Here is a 19,297-nt window from a genome sequence, read left to right as displayed (position 1 = left end):
AGGCGGACGGTAGACGTTTGAAACGTGAGAGCGGCAAGGAGGGAGGGAGGGAGCAAGAAAGACAGGAAGGCGAGGTTGGACGCATGCTCGTACTATGCTCGTCATGTGTCAACATGGGGGGGGGGAAGGCGACAAGAACCACGTTTGCGCCTCGCTCCTGTGACGTTGTGATGTCACTAAGGTGCTCAAATGAACATATGGCCTAAAAAATAATACATTTTGGAACTATTGCATAAAGTATAGCTCCAGTTTTCCAAAATGTATCGACTTATTTTTTTTTTAAAATTGTGAGCAGTCCCCTTTTCCTGACACCAGTAATAAAGAAAATTGCGCTAAATCAAGTGGTAACCTTTTTATACCTGCGTGAAGCTGGCTTTTTATTTGTAGAGTTCTATTAGTTTTTTTCTGTTTAGATAACAAAATACTTAACAGACGAACAATATTTGAATGATAGATGATACAAAAGGGGTCAAAAGGAATGCAGCGGAGCCTCGATTTTCTACCACAATCCGTTTCAGAAGGCTGTTCGAGAAGTGAATCGTTCGAAATGCAAATCATGTTTTTCCATTACAAATCATGGGGAAAAACATTCATCCGTTCCAGCCGTTTTAGGATGGCTTTAGTGCTCTCACTTGTTTCCTTTGGAGTCATGATTAGAGTTGATGCAATCCTCAGAGTAACGAGAATGTCATAACGAACGGAGTCAGTTGGCACGCGGGTCCTCTCGGCTCGTCTCGCCAGGTTTGACAACCGAATTTCGTCCGACATCCGAAGCAAAAAAATCTCAAATTTTTTGTTTGAATACCGTTTTGTTTGAGAACCGGGACATTCGAAAACCAAGGCTCCGCTGTATTTCATTTTTAAACCTTTTAACAAAGAAGGAAAGCTATTTTGCCATTAAGACTTGACAGAGGCCATAAAGCCTTATTTCACGCTCCTTTGATCAGCAGACTTGCGACCGAGCTCCCTCGCTCTCTCTGTCGCAGACTCCACCGCGGTCATGGCTGCCGCCCTCACCCCTCCTTGTTCCAGAGCGTGAAGCCCGTAGATGGTTGTCCCACCCGGGGTGCAGACTTCCGAGCGGAGCTGAGCCGGATGCTTCTTGGACTCGAGTAACAATTGGCCGGCACCCTGCGACAGAAAGCCGCGACACTCAGCCACTGCCACCAGAAAATAAGAGTCATACTTGCAAAAGTCAAAAAGAGCGAATGGTATTGCTCGCTCACGCCGATCCCGATTGGCACAGATTGGAGACAACCCTAATTTGTAGCTCGTCAATGAAACTGACCAGAACAGTCTGAGCTGCGGTTCTTTGGGCTAGAGCGCCGGGCATGCCCATTTTTACTGCTCCTTCCGCCAAGGCCTCCACAAACATGTAGACCTGCAGAGAAAAAAAAAAAGCTCACTCAGAAACCGTCCGCAAAATGTGTGAAAATGATCAGTCATAAAGGAAATGCAGAATATCTTTTATATGCTGTGGCCACACACGCTAGCTTGCATTTCAGTCGTCTGGGCGATTCAAGCCAGCACACTCACAAAGGCAACCCCGCTCCCACTGAGTCCGGTGTGGATATCGATCCAGGTCTCGGGTCCCTCTTCTACCAAACCGCAGGGCTGCAACAAGGAGCGCAACAGGGCGCCGTGCTCGTCTTTGGCGTGAGTTCCTCGTGTGAACAATAGGGCACCTTGCAGAACCACACAAGGAAGGTTTGGCATCAGCCTGATGACACACGAACCCGGTGGCAGGAGCTACGAGGAAAAATACAAACAAAAGGCAGTGACTTGACAGAAAGAAGACACGAGGCTTACTCGTTGGGCGCTCACCTCCTCCAAGGTTGCCAGGGTGACCCCCGCCGCCACGGACACAATCGTGTGCCTGTCAGTGACGTGGGGTGAGATCTCCTTGAGAACAATCGGCACTAAATGAGGTTTCACTGCCACAAAGATAATATTGGAACTGCAGACAACCTCCGCGTTGGAGTGAGTCGTGGAGATGCTCAGCTCCTGAAACCAAAGAAAAATGCGAGTTGCCACTTGGTGCGGTGCCGTTTCATAATGTAGTGAATCTTTTGACGTATTCACCAAACTGTTGTGAAATAAAACAAAGATTGCGATGCAAGGAAAGTGATACCTGAAAGCGTCCGAGGTTTCTGAAAGATGGGGCGCTCACTTTGACATTTGTAGGAAGAACATTCCCTTCAAAGACACCATGAAAAACATCAACGCTTTCGTTTCAACACGCCACCCCGATTGTGTTACGTCTCAAATACTGACCACCAGACAAGATGCCCTTGGCAATGCCAAAAGCCATGTTCCCTGCGCCGATGAAGCCGATTTGTAACTCGGAGTCCATCACGGATTCAATTTTAATCTGCAATGATCAGGTTAGACAAAAATAATCAGTCAACTTGCAGGGCCAAGCAGCTTTTTTGGCCGCATGACAATTGCACTTGCATTCATGTGTCCAAGAATAATTAAAAAATAATTCCTCACTGAAAAATGCACAACGAAATAAAATGAAATAAAAAAAATAAATTTAACACCACACAAACAAAGTACGTTTTAGTTATGTAAATTTGTAAATGATCTCTGTAGGACACGAAGCAATAATAGAATGACAACGAAATCGGATTTGTTTTTGGGGCTAGTTTTCTAACCCGGAAGTGAAAGGCCCGGTTGACTCTGCTCGCGTGGTTGGCGCGCCCCTTTCGTGACGTCGGCCTGAAGCCGGCTACCAAACAAGAAAAAAATAGTAAAGCTGGGATCGCCTATCGATCCAGAGTCCTTTCACGACTTGAAAGTGCACGAAGCACCGAAGACTTTTGCAGGAGGTTTCTGATAGGTGCAAGTTTCAATGCAAGTCTTTGGGTGCCTTGCTTTCATTCAGACTTGGTTGTCATGTTCCTGCTGGATGCACGTGTGGAACTTGCCCAAACAATTCCCGCAAACGTTTAATGTCAGGAAATTTAGAATTCAGCATTGGGGTTTTCATAGAAAATATGCGTTCTCGAATTCTCTTTCGGGCATTGGCAGGATTTGTCGACGCTCTCGTGCGAAATATAACGCGGCTTGACAACGAAGCTAACGTTAGCGCATTGGTGCTAATATTATGTCATCATGAAGCGAGCGGTTTGATTTGCTTACAATTGTGATCTCTCCTTCAGGTTTGATGGAAGGAATCGCGCCCGTTTTAAGATTCAATCGCACGGCCAATCCACTTTGGTACTGGCCAAGGTTCGCCAGGCAGTCCTCAGAGAAATGACCATCACAGACGTACAGCTGTTGGTCGCTTGCTCGCGTGCTCCCAAAAATAAATTCCAACCATTTCTGGCGAACATTTTTATCTTTAGGAAGACTGAACAAACTCATAAACCTTTTGCAACCAAACACGCATTTTCGCCACTTGCACATTATTATTATTTTTTTGCAACTCCAAAGCGTATAGTTGTCAGGAGTCTGACTACTTGCCTGGCTGCAGAGCGCAGTTGGAGGCGTGGCTCACTGTGAGATGGCTCACCGTGGGTTGGACCTCAGCGGTGGACTCTGCCCATGCGTATGAAGGGCATGCGCCTCCTGTGCCCCGGGCCCAGAAATATCCTTACTTTTACGGGGTTACATGCTGTTCCATTGAGAGTTGGTATCGATCCCTTGATAAGTGAAAGATGTCCTGCTAATCCACATTTGTATTGTCCCAAATTGTTGAAACAATCGTCCGTAAAATGTTTGCCACGTTTTGAGAGTTGTTTGGGCATATTCCATGCATAAATAAACTCCAACCACAAGCCTTTCTGTGGCTCGGATGTTGGAAGAAGAAAGAGGTTTTTGCTGTCCTTACTACACTGTGGTACAGAGCAGTTTCTGTGGGTTTTTTTTTGGCTTCCATGTTCTCCTGCTTTACATTCAAAATTGTGAGGCGGGTCAGTGACGTAGAAAACTTATCTGCTCAAAATAGCCCATTCTATTGTGCTGTTCGAGTTATGGCGATACAAATAGCCATAGGCAAGGGAAGTGTGTCCTCTGCTGGTGGTTTGTGATACTGCGCCTATCTTACAGGGTCAAGTCAAGTTGATTTGTATAGGCCTAAATCACAAGCAGTCTCAAAGGGCTTCACATAGACAAACAATTGACAATTATTCTCAAAGCATCCCCTGATCTTGAGCTCCCAAAAGGGCAAGGAAAAACTCAAAATGAGAAACCTTGAGAAGGGACCACAGATGGAAGGATTCCCCCTTTCAGGATCACCAGGCTGCAATGGATGCAAAGAGGGCACATCAAATACATCATATGGAAATCCAAAAACCCTTGGAACTAACGTCGACTTCCCTGATTTCTGGAAACCGACATGCGGAACGACAACACTGTTCACCCAGAATGGACAAACTGTGGCAGGGTTTCTACTAAAACCTGAGAAAAAATCCTTTGTGATAACCAGTCCTGGATTTTTTCTGATGAACACATGATGTCTGTGGACAATATAGTATTACTGTGCCAATTTGCAATGCATTTTGGATTTAAGATTTATTGTGATTGATATCACAATTTAAAGCAATTGTGTCGTTTTCCAGATTTGATTTCTTATCTTATCACGTTATATTTAATGTGACAAATCCCAAATGTTGTCCGTTATTGATACTGCAGGTTTCTCTATTGAGCCATCATTTTCATGCCGCTTTTCATTTTTCCTGATGTGCTTTCACCGACTTCTACAATGCAATTAGATAGTCGTGTTAATCCAATCGCCACTGCGGATTGTCTGCTCTGTTTGGCCATCTGCCTGACAGCCTGCATTTCCACAACGCATTTGACGGACACACACACACACACACGGCACATCTGATCTTCCTAGCGATGTGCAAAAGAGCCAAACACAATTGGCCTCCAGCACTTTATTTTTATGCATGTCCTCCATTTGACTTTGTATTCACATTTGGTCAATGGAAGCCTTGATCAATAATAATCATCCAAATGTAAAAGAGTGAAAGCTCGCACAACAGACAAAGTAAAATGATATACATATTATTGTTTGTCTGCATAAAAATGATCCAAGACATCTGACTGACTATTGCAGAGATCTTCTTTTATATAGATAGGCTGGATCTGGAGATATCAAACATTTTTGGCTCCCCAAATGTGCTTCCTACGACAATTATAGAAAGAGATCAAACTGCAGTGAACGACTAAATTGCACACGGCTTGTATGGACATTGTTTGCCTCGGTCGCTGCTCTTTTTCTCGGCTCCCTGGTGAGCAGGCACGGATTGCGGGCCAAAAGGTTTGTGATGGGAATTTCAACATCAGCAAGCTCTTGGTCTTTGTGGATATCATGAGTTGCATTTGCACACACAGCAGAGGCCACGAGAATTTGTTCACCCAAGTCAAAAGATCTGATTTCACTTCCCATTTTTGAATCCGGCTCTGATTCACATTTGTCACGAATAAGCAAAAAAGGGCGCTTCACATACATGACATCATTATGAGGGTTGTGAGAGGAGAGCATCCCACCGAAACGGCTCTCCTCCACAGAGCACATTTAAAGGGTGGGTGACTGCACGTCGTTGCCCTGAGGGAGGAGCGATAACCGATTCAGTTTGGCATCTTCACTTGTGCGTCAAAGAAAGACAGCACTTCACTCTGCCTTCCAGTATGTGGTCATGCTTACGATACAGAAAGCAGGGAGGTGACCAAGGTGCGCTTTCAAAATCTCATTTCATTTCCAAATAACAAAGAAGGTACTTGGACTCATCAAAACACCACAATGACACAAGATCAAGGCATCAAAAGAGAGAGTTGAAAAAAGGCTTGACTTGGGCAAGGACAGAAAGAAAGCGGGAAATGTAAACGCAAGACATCCAGATCAGACAAGCAGGAACACCCGGCGTGTTTGCTCGTGAGTTGACATTCAAGATGCCTTCACAGCTGAGAGGACCAACGACGACGAGGAGCGCTTGAGCAAAGCCGTGTTTTCTCAAAGTCCATTTTTAGACAGCAAGCAGAATGGCACTTGATCCCCTCCGGCATTGTTTATTTAAATGCCAGAGGGTTAACACGCACCACCTGACATTTCCACTGGCTCGTTCAATAGTAAGAGGCGGCAAATGGCGCTGTCGACTTTGGTGTAAGGTTGCCGAATGACGCCGGCAAGAAATGATGCTGGCTTTACAGCCTTCTATTGCCTCGTATTGTTCGGGAGGCCTGGTCGCTTTCCATTTGTCCATTGAAGCAGAAATGGCCTTTGGGTCATTGATAAACTCTTTCATGGACAGGATGAAACCGCAACAAACACAAATCTACATTGAAAATCAAGACAAAGCCGCCACCCAAAACGATCGTCCTCGTCAGAAGGAAGTCGATCGAGCGCAAGCAACTTCTAGATCACTCCTTTTGGCTTCTTGGCAAAACATCCTCAATTAGCTTCAGGGTCCAGCAGCGCAGCGCTCCGCTCCCCTTGCATTCAAATGGTTTAGTTGCTATGGCAACCCAGCATATCATTCTCCTTTCAGATTCCACAACAGGATCACTTAGTGATGACATCACTACCTTGGGGGCGATTCTGCTGTCAAAGTGGCTGAGGAGCAACGTCGTTCAAGCGAAAGGCCTAAGATGGACCCGGGCCAGCCGGTTGCGAGGGCCGACTTGGCTCTCGGGGAGCCCCACCGGGTCATGCTATGGTCGGTCCCAGACGGTCCAGGTTGACTGCAGTCCCTCTGCTGGAGGCAAGCGATGACATCATTCTTTTGGGGCCCGGCCCGGCCGTTCGTTCTGTCACTTCAAGTTGGGATGCCGACCGGCAGCTGCGGGACGACAAGAGTATTCTGTGGCACGTATACCTCCTGCACCACCGCAATACCAATAATATCAGTACCAGTAACGATAATCATAGAATTGAATTGCTGAAATTTGAGGTGGCAATTGAGTGGCAAGACATTTGGTGGGGGTTGTGCTCACACTGCCACTCCTTGCCATCGGGATGATGAGAGAGAGAGAGAGAGAGAGAGCGAGAGAAAGCGAGAGACAGAGAGCGAGAGAAAGCGAGAGACAGAGCGAGAGAGACAGAGAGAGCGAGAGAGAGAGAGAGAGAGAGTAGCGCACGTCAAAAGCAAGCGATCTTCAAGCAGGCACCTTCAACATTGAAATGCCGTTGTTATTTCAGCAGTAGGATACTTTGGTCGCGGCGTAAAGTCTAATCATTTTTCTTTTGTTTTTTGAACTCAAAAGCTTGCTTTTGATCTTGGGGTCATGCTCACTCTCCGGACATTTTCATCGGTGCGGGAGGAACAAGATCAAGCATAAGGACTAAATGGTAAGCGTTTGCTTCCATCATGTAAAGTGCATTTGCAGTTTTTGGATTGTGATTTCGTGTTGTTTTTTTTTTTTGCCATCCTTACAAAAGCGCGGTCTGACGGTCTTGCGGCATGTCTGCTGGGACCTGTGCAGGTTGTCCTCCCTAAGCGACAACCAAAATGACTGATCTCAGTGTCCTTTAACCAGTGAAAAAAAAAACACAAACAAACAAACAAACAAACAAACACAAACACACATACAAATCAAAAACAAAACTAGTCTTCTGATCATTTGGCGGAGTAATGTGTTTTTCTTGTTTTATTTTGTCAAGGTTAAAATGATGTTTATTTGATCTATAAATTGCATTTCGACAGGCTTTTACGTGTGGAGTAGCCTCTTCTTTTTGCTCTCAAATCTATAAATAATGCCCATGTTGAAACTCTCACTGTGTCACGATAAAGTGCAAGAGTCAGGAGGAGTGGTCAGAAGACCTAACCATGAACTCTTGAGTTTTGATCTTTCTGAACTTCTTTCTTCAAAGCAAAATTACAAACGCAGTGGAGCCTCGGTTTTCGACCACAATCCGTTCCAGAAGGCTGTTGGAGAAGTGACTCGTTCGAATTCCGAATCATGTTTTCTCATTACAAATAATAGAAAAGAATTAATCCGTTCCGAGCAAACAAAACCCGCCCTCTTTAAGCATTTGTTCATTTGCGCATTTTTGTCCGACCGCGCAACTGCGGCACCACCGAACGCGCAACCGTGTTAGGGAAACAAGAAAGAGGCTTCATGAAGCCTTGCCCAAATCCAAAGCAGTTCTCTTTGCTGTTGCTCTGGACAACAGCAATGGTGGTGGTGGGGGGTGTTGGCCGGGCTATAGCGGGACTAGGACGGACCAGCTGCCAAGTTCTCCTCGGAGGACAAAGAGCGAGTACTCGTTTGGGCTCCTGGGCCTTACGCATGCCAGATAGCCTTGGTAGAAGCAGACAGTGACGCGATTGCCATACTTGCGTCACGTCGTTCGCAAGCGCTTTAGAGTCAACGTGCCGACCCCATCCGCGTTCCCTGGGAGGTCGCACTTAACCGTGATGCTCCAATGACAATTCGGTGGTTGCAACTCCGGGAAGGTTTTTTGTCAACATGCGGCAAGGTTTCATCTCGATCTTCTCTCCCTTTGCCAATTTGGTGCCGCGCTCAGATCCCGAGACGAGCGACGACACTCCCACCGGGGTCGACTCTGGAGCTGTCCACGTGCGCAAAGGAAATGTCACCGCAAATGTCAAGCGCTGGGCCCAAGCTGCTGCTCCTTTCCGTCTTTCTCCTCCAGCTAGCGGTAAGCGCAAGAAACCCCTCAAAAGCGTCGCCCACTCAAGTGAACGCGCCGCTCTTTGTCTGCGCGGCAGCTCTCGTGCCAGCAGGTACCGTCCAACTGCGTCATCAAGAGGGAGGAGGAGAAATGTACTGAGATGATGGGCTTTGACCAGGATGGGGAGGATCTCCAATCTGGTAGGCACACGCAAGAGGGGAAAGGAAGGCTCCATCACAGAGCCCGCATTGTCCAACGGGTTGGCGCCATTTCAGTCTTCCTCATTTCAGGGGCCTCTACTTTCTCCAGCTCTTTTGTTGGCCTTGGCACCGATTGCAAATGCAGGCGACGGAATTTGGTGCAATGGTTCCAAAAACCCGTACGTTGCGTCCTCAGGGTGTCCGTGGATGTGGGACAACCTGACGTGTTGGCAGCGCGCCAGCATCGGCGACGTGGTGGAGGTCAATTGTCCAGAGCTCTTCTCTCAGTTCCTGAGCGAGGACCACGGCGGTGAGCGTCACGTGACAGGAAGCACAGTGATGAGACTTTGACCGGTACGTGCTGCGGGGGTTTCTTCTTGAAGATGGCGAGCTGGGGAAAGTCCGTCGCAACTGCAGCGAGTCGGGCTGGTCCGAGACATTTCCGCACTACGTGGACGCCTGCTTTTACCAAGATGGAAATGACAGTCATGCGGTTTGTGCAACTTTAGCGTGACGGTTTTGTGACGCCTGTTCATTTGTTGTTCTTGTTGGCTTGTGCAAAGCAGGACTGGTACTTTGTGTCCGTGAAGGCTCTCTACACGGTGGGCTACAGCATGTCTTTGGCATCGCTCACCACCGCCATGTTCGTCTTGTGCAGGTTCAGGTGACAAAATTCACGCCGGCACGATGTGCGACTCACTCCTTGGTCTTATTTTGGTTCAAAATCTGTCAGGGCCAAATCCTAGCAAACCTTTGGCGAGGACAGCATGTGATCCACGCTGGCTCACGATGGTCTCCTGGCCTTTCTATGCAGGAAGCTGCACTGCACTCGCAACTTCATCCACATGAACCTGTTTGTGTCGTTCATGCTGAGAGCTCTTTCAGTCTTCATCAAAGACGGAGTGCTCTACTCCCAGGACGACAGCGAGCACTGCTTCCTACGCACAGTGAGGAACGTGCACAGTTGTCGGCCTTCATCAACTAATGCGGGTCCCCTCTGTCTGTCTGTCTGTCTGTCTGTCTGTGTGTCAAAGTTGGAATGCAGGGCAGTGATGGTCTTCTTCCACTACTGCGTCCTCTGCAACTATTTCTGGCTGTTCATCGAGGGCCTTTATCTCTTCACGCTCTTGGTGGAGACCTTCTTCCCCGAGAAGAGATACTTCTATTGGTACATGGCGGTTGGCTGGGGTGAGCCCGCTGCTGACGTCTCAAGTATGGCGCGAGCGATTGTTCTCGTTCTGATGTTTTCCGTGTTTCTGATGGCCGTGCCCAATAGGAACCCCGAGCTTGTGCGTGAGCGTCTGGGCGTCGTTGAGGATGCATTTTGACGACAGCGGGTACGATGGGCACAATCTCGGGCCCGAGGTCGGTCGGGTTGCTGAACGTTTCATCTGATTGGTCATTCCTTTGCTTCTCATTCAGCTGTTGGGACATAAATGACAATGGCGCTATCTGGTGGCTGATCAAGGGACCCGTGCTGGCTTCAATCATGGTGCACTTTTCTGCCGCTCTTTGTTCTTTGGTCAAGACGATGCCAGTTATCTTTGTTTTCTCTTGGAACTAGATCAACTTTGTACTCTTTATCGGCATCATCATTATCCTGGTACAGAAATTGCAGTCGCCGGATATCGGAGGGAACGAATCGAGCATTTACCTGTGAGTGGCATTTAAAGCATTTACAGGAAGACAGACGTTCAGCTAGAGTATTGGAGCGGCCATGTTTTTGCTGTGGGGCAGGAGGTTGGCGCGGTCCACTCTGCTGCTGATTCCGCTCTTTGGGATCCACTACACCGTGTTTGCCTTCTCCCCCGAAAACGTCAGCAAGCGAGAGCGTTTGGTCTTTGAGCTGGGCTTGGGATCCTTTCAGGTAAGCAGCTCACTTTCTTTACTCCAAAACGCAAATGTTTTTACCTTTGGGTTAAGCTACCAGCCCAATTGTACAAAGAAGCCTTGCTGCTTGAATTGAAGAGTCTGGAATGAGAGAAATAACCTTGTAGGATTTTTTTTTTTTTTTTTATCCAACACCTTTGCTGAACCTTTGTTTATCTCATATTTGGCACGTGTGTCATTGTAGGGCTTTGTGGTGGCTGTGCTCTACTGCTTCCTGAATGGAGAGGTAAACTGCTTGGACTTGACACGCAGTGACAGAAAGAGCGCGACGCAGAGCAGGGAACTAGAGACAAATTGACCAGACAATGACGGACACCCGAAAAAGACACAAACGGAAGCTGATTGGAGGATACCAACAGGTGGAAACAATAACTTGACGAGACAGACCTTGAAAATAAAGGAACACAAACCAAAGTGGAAATGAAAACTAAACTTAACATGAACTTGACGCCTGCTCCTGTCCCATGTCCAAACGACTTTGTCATGGGACTCGTGTGCTTGTCCCAGATTGTTCAAAACAAGCCGCAGTCTATACTCGGCAACTGGGACAGCCATGGTTCCTCGACGGACTTTGACGTGTTGGCTTGCAGCCTGAGAGGGTTAGGGGCCAAACGGCCGTCGTTAACACCCCTTGTGACAAATATTCCTCAAGGTGCAATCGGAGATGAAGAGGAAATGGCGGAGCTGGACAGTGAAACGATACTTTGCCATGGAGCCGAAGCAGCGTCAGCCCTCGCTGGCCAGCAGCGGCGTCAACGGCGTCACGCAGCTCTCCATCCTCAGCAAGAGCAGCTCTCAGATCCGCGTGGCCGTGCCACAGGCCGAGACCACCTGAGCGAGCGGCCGCAAGCCGTGCGCGCCGTGCCCGATGACCACCCTCGCTGCTGAGCCGTCAAAGCGTCATGTCGACTCATTTGAACAGGTCAAAGTGGACCCTCGCTGATTGAGGAGCCCAATGTGTCCGGCATGCTCCTGCGATGCTAAGTGGCCGCTAGACATTCGGATGCATTTGATAGCGCCAAAAGGCAATTTCAATGACGCAGGAGCGCTCGCGCTGTCTGCCGGACAGTTGATGAAATCGTCTATTGAGTGATCGCGAGGAAGAAAGCAATTTTCTAGGGACTATTGGTTGGTTGGTTGGTTGGTTGATTTGTACACATGACTGCATTCAAAATATCAAATGTGTTCATTACAATTTCTGTCGTTTGCATTGAGATGTACAGACAATCAAAGGATATTAAAACGTGCCATATGAAGTATGTCAATTCCAGGCGTCAAAGTCCAACGGACGCCGTTGGCCGCAATGCACGAGAAAGATTTTATTTGATGAAGACCAATCAATGCGACACATCAGAAATATTCATGGCGACAACCGGGTTAACTTCATAAATACTGTAGCTGAAAAATTTCCAAAGGATTTTGCAGTCGAATGGAAAGATACAGTCAAACAAGCCGCTCCGTTGAATCAGGTTTGAATCAAAGCGCCGAGCTGCGGCAGGGCGGGAGCGCGAGCGGAAGGACATTTGTCCCACGGGCCGGAAGGACATTTGTCCCACGGGCCGGCCCGTCTTTGGGGCTGCTTTTGTCCAGGACGGAGATCTGAGTGAGCGTGCTGCTGTCTGTGAACACGGTGCGACGTCGCTTACTGTAACGCAGGTAATCCTGAGTCTGCCATTTCCAAAACCGCTTCTTCAGTTCGGCCTGCACCTGCGCCCAAAATGAATCATCAGAGATGACAAATCTTTGACTCTTGTTATCTTCTCAAGTCACTTACCTCAGCGTTCAGGAAACAGTAGAGTAGGGCCACAACAAATCCCTGGAAGCAAACAACGCTCATCGTCATAGATATAAGATGATATCTTGGGAACGTATGACTGTATGATGCGAATATGGCACCTGAAAGGACCCCAAGCCGAGCTCGATGAAAAGACGAGCCTCCGCTCCCGTGTTCTCCGGCAGGAACGCGAACACCATGTAGTGCATCCCGAAAAGCGGAATGAGCAACAGCGTGGACTTTGCCAGTCTCCTGCCGGCCGGCGAGACACGCCGTTCGTCGGTCAAGCCGCGCCTTTCCCACCGAGCGTTTGAAAACCAGCGCCTTACTTGAAGTGACCGATATCGTTGCCGCCGCCAGCGGGGGAACGCAGCTTCTGCACCAGAATGCGGATCACGTTGATGAAGATGATGAAGTTGACCTGCGCAAAGAAGACACAAGGAGCAGCTTGGAATATCGGGCTATGTCATACATATTTGGCTTTGTTTTCCTTTCCTTTCCACAAATCCCTACTATTGCTCACTCCCCACATGGTTGTGTTATTACGATCATTTCTGTAGGTGTTGAAAATGGTTTGTATGTCACTAACTCACCATCAACGATACAGTTATGGGAGCTTTTATGATCCACCAGATGGAGGCCACATCTGTGTCATCCCAGCACCTGAGGCACAGCGCACGCGTTAATAAGATCATCACGACGAGGGCAAAATATGGTCGTTCTCGCCCGAACACGTTCAGGGACGAGAACGCAAAGCCCCGCTGCTTGGGCTTCTGCCTCCAACGCTCTCTCACGCACGTAAGCAGGATAGAAAAGCGTCTCACCCTCTGTTGTCATAGAAGTTGCGAGTCACGATCCATGCCGTGATAATTGTCACCGGGACACCTGGGGAGCACGGCAAGTCATTCCACGACGACCCCGAACCGCAACACAAAACACTCACTCACCCCAACCGATGAGAATGTACCACCAGAAGTATTTCTTCTGGAAGACAAAGGTGAGAGCCAGCAGGGTCTGCAGGTACATGCCCTCCACCAGCAGCCAGAAGTAGTTGGCCAAGATGCTAAACTGAAAGAAGGCCATGGCTGATTTACACGACGTCTGCAAACAAGGCGAGAGAGTGATGTATTATTACAATACAATATAAGAATAGAATTATTATTCTTATTATGATTAAATCATGTGTTTCAATCATTTAAAGCGCTTATCCTTGACATTTCCTCATTTAAAGATGTGGTTTTGATTGGTTTTCTTTGGATTTGCTGGTGTCTCTCTCTCTCTCTCTCTCGCTGGTTTATTGCATTCAGCTGCGCCTTGCAATCATCTCCCACTCGCATGGTGTACAGGTAGGTGTTTCTCGTTGTCTCGTCACTTTAAATGTCCCGCTGGCTCACTGCTTGTATTTGCTTGGCTCTGTTTTGAGGTGCTTTGTTGTTTTGGACTTTTGTTGATGTTGTGATTTTGACAATGACAACACATTGCTTGTGACTTCACCCTGCTTTCTGGAATTGCACCCTCAAGCCTCCTGGAAATATTCCAACTTGGCACAACTTTGCATTTGCCCTTCTTCTTCTTGAAAGGAAGACCACGTGAATGACCACGTATTCTTCCTTTTAAGTGCGAAACATCGAGTAAGCGTTTCTGTACTCACGGTGGACATGAAACAGTGGTCCAGATCTTCATTGGAGAAGAGAATATCGTCTTTAATGAAGACGGCGCTGGCTCGCAAGACGAAAGAGAAAAAGAGGTTCATGTGGATGTAGTTTCTGGTGCAGTGAAACTTCCTGCCGAAGGAGAAGGTCAAACATTTGAAAGTTGCCTGAATACAATTTTGTTACTGGACTGTAATTTGAGGCAGAGTTACCTGAAAACTGTAAAGACAAAAATGGCAGAAATAAGCGAGATGAGGGATGTGGCGTAGCCAACTGTGTACACCTGTTTGAAGTTGGAGAAGTACCTTGTCTGAAGTGGGAGGGAGAAAAGGGAAACAAGACCAAGCACTTTGTGTTAACCTTTATGAAATGCTGTCAGGTGATTGTGACATTCATTAAAGCCATTGTGAACCTCTTGAGGTGTCCTCATCCATTTTAGCACATGGCGACCTTCATTAGCAGTTTTCTACAACGCATGGTCACAAACCTTTAAGCAAAACCTATTTAGCATTGTGATCAAAAAGGCTGAATTCCTCATCCTTGCTCAAATGAACGACATTTTGCTAATCGGATGTTTTCCCCTCATTATTAGAATCCTCAAAATGTCATCAGAAAAGTCCAATGAAATGGATTGAACCGATGTTCGCATATGTCAAGGCCCCTCCCCTGCAGAGCCAAAGCAGAAGCAAGCCTGAGCATTTGCCTCGACCACTCACAATACAAAACGGGGTGACGTAAACATCGAGCAATTCCTTTTTTGGAATTGCCTCCTTGCCTGAAGGTGATATGAAACTTTCTCAGGGCCGGTTGGCAGCGGAAGCTGACAAAATGGAAGATGATTTTCTACCAAGCAGAGTCTTCAGGCTTGTGATTGCCGCTGTCACAAAACTATCCGAAGATTTTGCAAGGACAAGTATTCATACGGGAATACTGTCATCTGATCCAAAATTATGAACCCAGTTTCAATTCAAATTCTGTGGTTGTGCTTTTTGTTTGAACGTTGTCCTTATCTTGCCGTCAACTTCGATAGGTGTGGCGGTGTTTGACGTCTACCTCGGATTCTGCCGGGTTGTCGTCAGCAAACTGGCAGGCGTCCGTGTAGCTCGGGTACAGCTCGGACCAGCCGCTCTCGGTGCAGTTCCTGTAGATGTGACCTAGCGCACAAAAGCCAACGCGGGCACAATTGCGAACCTCTGGCAACTGGCTCTGTTCTAAATAAGCACAAAATCAAGTGAATCTGGTAAAGAAATACCACATCAAGGATATGATAAGATGCCCGTCAGAAATACAATACAGTTTGGGGAAAGAGTGGGCCTCGTGATGCAAATCCACCCGCACGTCCGTGGAGATTGCTTGGTGGGAGGGAGGGAGGGAGGTTTGCTGTCGAGGCTAAAGTAAGGTAACGTGTTGACCACATGGCATCGGCGGCCGGGCCAAAGGCTGAGGCTCCAGAGAGAAGTGCCTCTTCTCAGCATTGCCAGAGCTAACAAGCGCTGCCGATTTCTCGCTCATGCCGCCGGCCGCTACACGCAAGTCTTTGATATCCCACTTGGTTCTTTTCTCTGCAATGGTCGGCGCTCGCTAATGACGCATCAAATTGACTTTTGCCGACATCCGTGGAGGCGGAACTCCATCGGGGGGGCGGGAACCCGCTAACGTTGAGTTAGGAGGTCATCGGCTCGGGGCGACGCGTCCGCCATTCCTTGTACTCTGCTCAAATGGAATGATTTGCTTTGCGCTTATTTGCATTTCTGGAAGATATGCAGTCATAGCCAGTCATGGATGGATATACATTTTTGTTTTCTTGAATCAAAAGGCGGGAAAGGCGACGCTCCTGTTGTCTTTGCTTCCAAATGGCGGATTGCTTTACCTTGGTTAAGAAAGAGCAGGGAAACATTGGCGCAAGACACGCCCACCACCTGCCCCACCTCGGCAGCGTACCAGCAGCGAATCTCGTCCCACACGGTCGGGCACCCTACGGTGGCAAAACAGCACATTCAGCATGACAGCGCGTCACCAATTGGGAAATCTGGTGGCCTCTTCCGTGACATCATCTTGTTTCTCGTACTGTCAAGAAAGAAGTTGAAGCGAACACTGAACAAAGGAGGTGGCATTTTGCTTTGGCGTCGGGCTGAAAATGGCCTTTTTAGCGTCATCTCCTAATGGCTCTCCGGCGAATGCGTGCTTGGCCGGGTAGCCATGCGTGAAAGGCCGCCGTGCTCTTATTTGAATGCCCTTGTGCGTGCGTGCGTGCGTGCGTGCGTGCGAGCGGCGCTTCCTTCATTATCGGCTAATTAGCGCGTGTGACATTGTGATGAACGCTGCAGATGGAAAGGCTGCCGTCTCACATCGTTAACGGGCCTTTTGTCAGACGCTGACGTCCTTTGGAAGTCTTACTTACCTGCAGTGTAAAACCTATATGTTTTTTTTAGGCCCGTTCTCACCTCCTCGTTTGTGTATATATTTCACGTTAGCATACCGTATCGTTTAGCCTCCTGTTGCTGGTTGATGTCTGTTCTTGGTGTTGGATTTTGACAAATCAATTTGCCCCAAAAGTGTGACTTATACTCCGGTGCGACTTATATATGGTTTTTTCACTTGATTGTGCATTTTATGGCTGGTACGACTTATACTCCAGAGTGACTTTTAGTCCAAAAAATACGGTACGTTCATATGTGGATGCACGGTTTTGATATCTTCTGTTTGCTCCTCGTAGCCATTCCCAAGCACCGACTGTAAATCCAAGTGTATCATGTCAGAGCTGCATTCCTCATCCTCTCTTTCTGTGCACAGCTGACTTATCGCTGTTTTGTCACGGTCCAATAAAACATTTTTCTTCATCGCTGCCGCTCCCATAATATTGTTACAAGTATTGTGAGAGGAAAGGGCACCGCTGGGATGTACGCTGCAATATCTCGCCTTTAATAAACAACGAAGCGATAAGGTGAAAGCAAACCGCCAACGAAAAACAGCAGATAGGAGTCATGTAGGATTTAAGGAGACATGTGGCGTGCCTCTCGTGGAGCTCAGCTGCCAGATGGTGAAAACAAAACGGCTTTCATCTTGTCGTTAGACAAAGCGCACGTTCCGACGTCAGTGTGGCCGATGAACCAAAAAGTGCAAAGGAAACGTCCCTTGAGTGTGTCAAGAGTGTGACTTGCATACCTGCCCCGGTGGAGAGCTTGTTTTCTTCCTGAGCGATGATGTGGCCGCACTCTTCCTGCGCCTTCATGTGCTGAAGCACCAGGGCGCAATCCGGGTGCATGGCCTCCGTCTACACAGTGACAAAAATCGGCATCAGCCCAAACTGCTTTCATGGACATTGCCGTTGACACAGAAACAATTCATCCATCAGTCCATCAGTCCGTCCGTCCGTCCATCCATCCATCCATCCATCCATCCATCCATCCATCCATCCATCCATCCATCCATCCATCCATCCATCCGTCCGAACTGCACGCCAACGCCACCCGGGTAGGTCGGCGGCAGGATCGAAGCCCGCATCTGAGAACCATGTGCCAGCATGACGCCAACTTTAGACGATGACATTTGAATTTAATTCCTTCATCCGTCTACATGAACGATCACAATCCGTTCTTATTATCGGCTCATTCTGTGAGCTTGGCATTATTGGACGATCCTCCCAAAGTCGTTTAGGTGAAAAATGTGCTCTGAAATGTGTTGAGATGGCCACCGCTGCGGCGCTAAGCCGGGAGTGAGGAGAAGGAAACCAAGGGTAGGCGTGACAGAAAATGTGAATCTTGTTTGGGAAGCGCAGCCTTGTGTGAAATATGTCTTTCATATCCGCTTGACGAGCGAGAAGATCGCAAGCTGCCAAAACGTGTGTGTGCTCTTGTAAATGGCAGCGCTTGCTTCATCTGAAAGCAAGTGAAATGAAATCACCGCCTGGGGGTGGCAAGCATCGACCTTTGCCGAGACAAGATGGTTAAGGGCGCCACACATCATTGTCGTAGGCTTCAGGGTCCATCGACACACTGGCAGCCAATGTAAAGGGACACAGAAATAAAGATTTCATTCTTATCACACTAAATCATCAAACCATCAATTGGGGATTGGGATTTTTTTTTCATGTCTGGAAGTTAATTTCTCATCTGCAATTTGAAGACATTAAATGAGTAATTTGACATTCCCTCAAGGGTTGGGGAGCCAGATGTGGGCTTTTAGAAGTGAATTTTCTTCCGTTTCCTCTCGCCAGTACTTGGCAACCTTGTTCTTTTCCCGCTCTGGATTAAGAAAAACCGTTCAGATATGAAACTCTCTTTAATATGTCTTCCCTAGTTCCCAGCTGCCCATTCTGCTTTATACATCAACAACTACTTTTGCTCAATTGGTTTTTCCTGTCCAGACACTGAGAGTTCTGTAGGATCCTTAAGAAAGGGGGAAAACTAAGCTTTGGCATGCATAAAGCTCACACGGAACAGGTGAATGTGAAGTCAGGACCATCAAGGGGACTCACCACCGTCGCCCACAACATCTGCAGCAGACTCAACTCAAGGAACGTCGTCGCCCGTTTCCAGCAGAAGCCTTCAGAGACGGACATGCTGTATGCGCAGGCTTGGAGAGCAAGCTGTGTAGTTCGCTCCGAGCCCAAAGAAAAATCCAAGCTAATGAAGTCTCGGCACTGCAGTGACTTTTCGGCCTGATGAGAATGATTTGGGTTATTTTCCACTCCTGCGTGTGCAGGCGTGAGAATGAGAATGAGGAGCCGAAGAGGATGCGCGCACGCGCGCGAGCGAAAAGACGCGCGCGCTCGTCAAATGGAGCCGGGGAGGGCGCCCTCGCTTTTCGAACCCTCAAGTCACAATTATACTCCATATCTGCAAGCCATAAATATCAAATCCAATCAAGCAGGGCGCTATCTCAGCGTGCGTCAAGTCGCGTAAGATGAGGACACCCTCAACATGTTGCTCGCTCTCATCGTGATAACGGCAAACTTTACGGATCACCAAGTTGATTCAAATGACTGCACGATGGCAGATGCAAGCCAGAGTCTCACAAATGACCGAAGGATGTCAAGTACTTTCTTGACTATTACAGTCTTTGCCAGTTCCATGTTGGTTCCACAAGCGCAATTTTCTGGTCAAAAAAGGACGCCAACTGTTTGCAGCTGCATGTCCCCCCCCCCCAGCAGCTCATGCAGGCAACGTCGGCAGAGGCCAAGAGGTTACTCGTG

General features: G+C 48.0%; 3 protein-coding genes across 5 annotated transcripts; 1 reads left to right on the top strand and 2 right to left on the bottom strand.

The window, feature by feature from the left end:
- Nucleotides 1-345: 345 nt before the first annotated feature.
- pycr3 (pyrroline-5-carboxylate reductase 3) lies at nt 346-3,528 on the bottom strand. 3 transcript variants are annotated; one of them, XM_085928437.1, is made up of 7 exons: nt 3,469-3,528; nt 2,275-2,371; nt 2,132-2,196; nt 1,825-2,004; nt 1,537-1,749; nt 1,289-1,381; nt 346-1,131 (listed from the first exon to the last, which is right to left on the bottom strand). In XM_085928437.1, exons 2-7 carry the CDS (start codon nt 2,351-2,353, stop codon nt 925-927), a joined length of 837 nt encoding a protein of 278 aa, XP_085784563.1. In that variant the 5' UTR covers nt 2,354-2,371; nt 3,469-3,528; the 3' UTR covers nt 346-924. The 3 variants fall into 3 exon arrangements, with proteins under 3 accessions (XP_085784563.1, XP_085784561.1, XP_085784562.1); XM_085928435.1 differs by lacking the exon at nt 3,469-3,528 and adding an exon at nt 3,145-3,449; XM_085928436.1 differs by lacking the exon at nt 3,469-3,528 and having other exon boundaries at nt 2,275-2,644.
- Nucleotides 3,529-8,530: 5,002 nt separating this feature from the next.
- adcyap1r1b (adenylate cyclase activating polypeptide 1b (pituitary) receptor type I) lies at nt 8,531-11,825 on the top strand. Its single transcript, XM_085928009.1, has 13 exons — nt 8,531-8,614; nt 8,685-8,787; nt 8,984-9,097; nt 9,171-9,280; nt 9,354-9,451; nt 9,602-9,734; nt 9,822-9,975; nt 10,064-10,124; nt 10,210-10,279; nt 10,352-10,443; nt 10,525-10,654; nt 10,862-10,903; nt 11,330-11,825. The coding sequence occupies exons 1-13, from the start codon at nt 8,546-8,548 to the stop codon at nt 11,510-11,512; spliced, it is 1,359 nt and encodes a 452-aa protein (XP_085784135.1). The 5' UTR covers nt 8,531-8,545; the 3' UTR covers nt 11,513-11,825.
- A 116-nt stretch (nt 11,826-11,941) lies between these two features.
- Nucleotides 11,942-18,664, bottom strand: ghrhrb (growth hormone releasing hormone receptor b). The gene is made up of 13 exons (XM_085928010.1): nt 18,581-18,664; nt 17,269-17,377; nt 15,974-16,078; nt 15,157-15,257; nt 14,316-14,413; nt 14,103-14,235; nt 13,399-13,552; nt 13,276-13,336; nt 13,045-13,114; nt 12,781-12,872; nt 12,574-12,703; nt 12,452-12,493; nt 11,942-12,384 (listed from the first exon to the last, which is right to left on the bottom strand). The coding sequence occupies exons 1-13, from the start codon at nt 18,662-18,664 to the stop codon at nt 12,154-12,156; spliced, it is 1,410 nt and encodes a 469-aa protein (XP_085784136.1). The 3' UTR covers nt 11,942-12,153.
- Between the last annotated feature and the right edge of the window lie 633 nt (nt 18,665-19,297).

Source organism: Syngnathus leptorhynchus, chromosome 13, assembly GCF_054491065.1.
Source record: "Syngnathus leptorhynchus isolate UIUO chromosome 13, UIUO_Slep, whole genome shotgun sequence".
In the NCBI taxonomy this organism is placed as follows: Eukaryota; Metazoa; Chordata; class Actinopteri; order Syngnathiformes; family Syngnathidae; genus Syngnathus; species Syngnathus leptorhynchus.
This window is presented reverse-complemented; position numbering and strand designations above follow the sequence as displayed.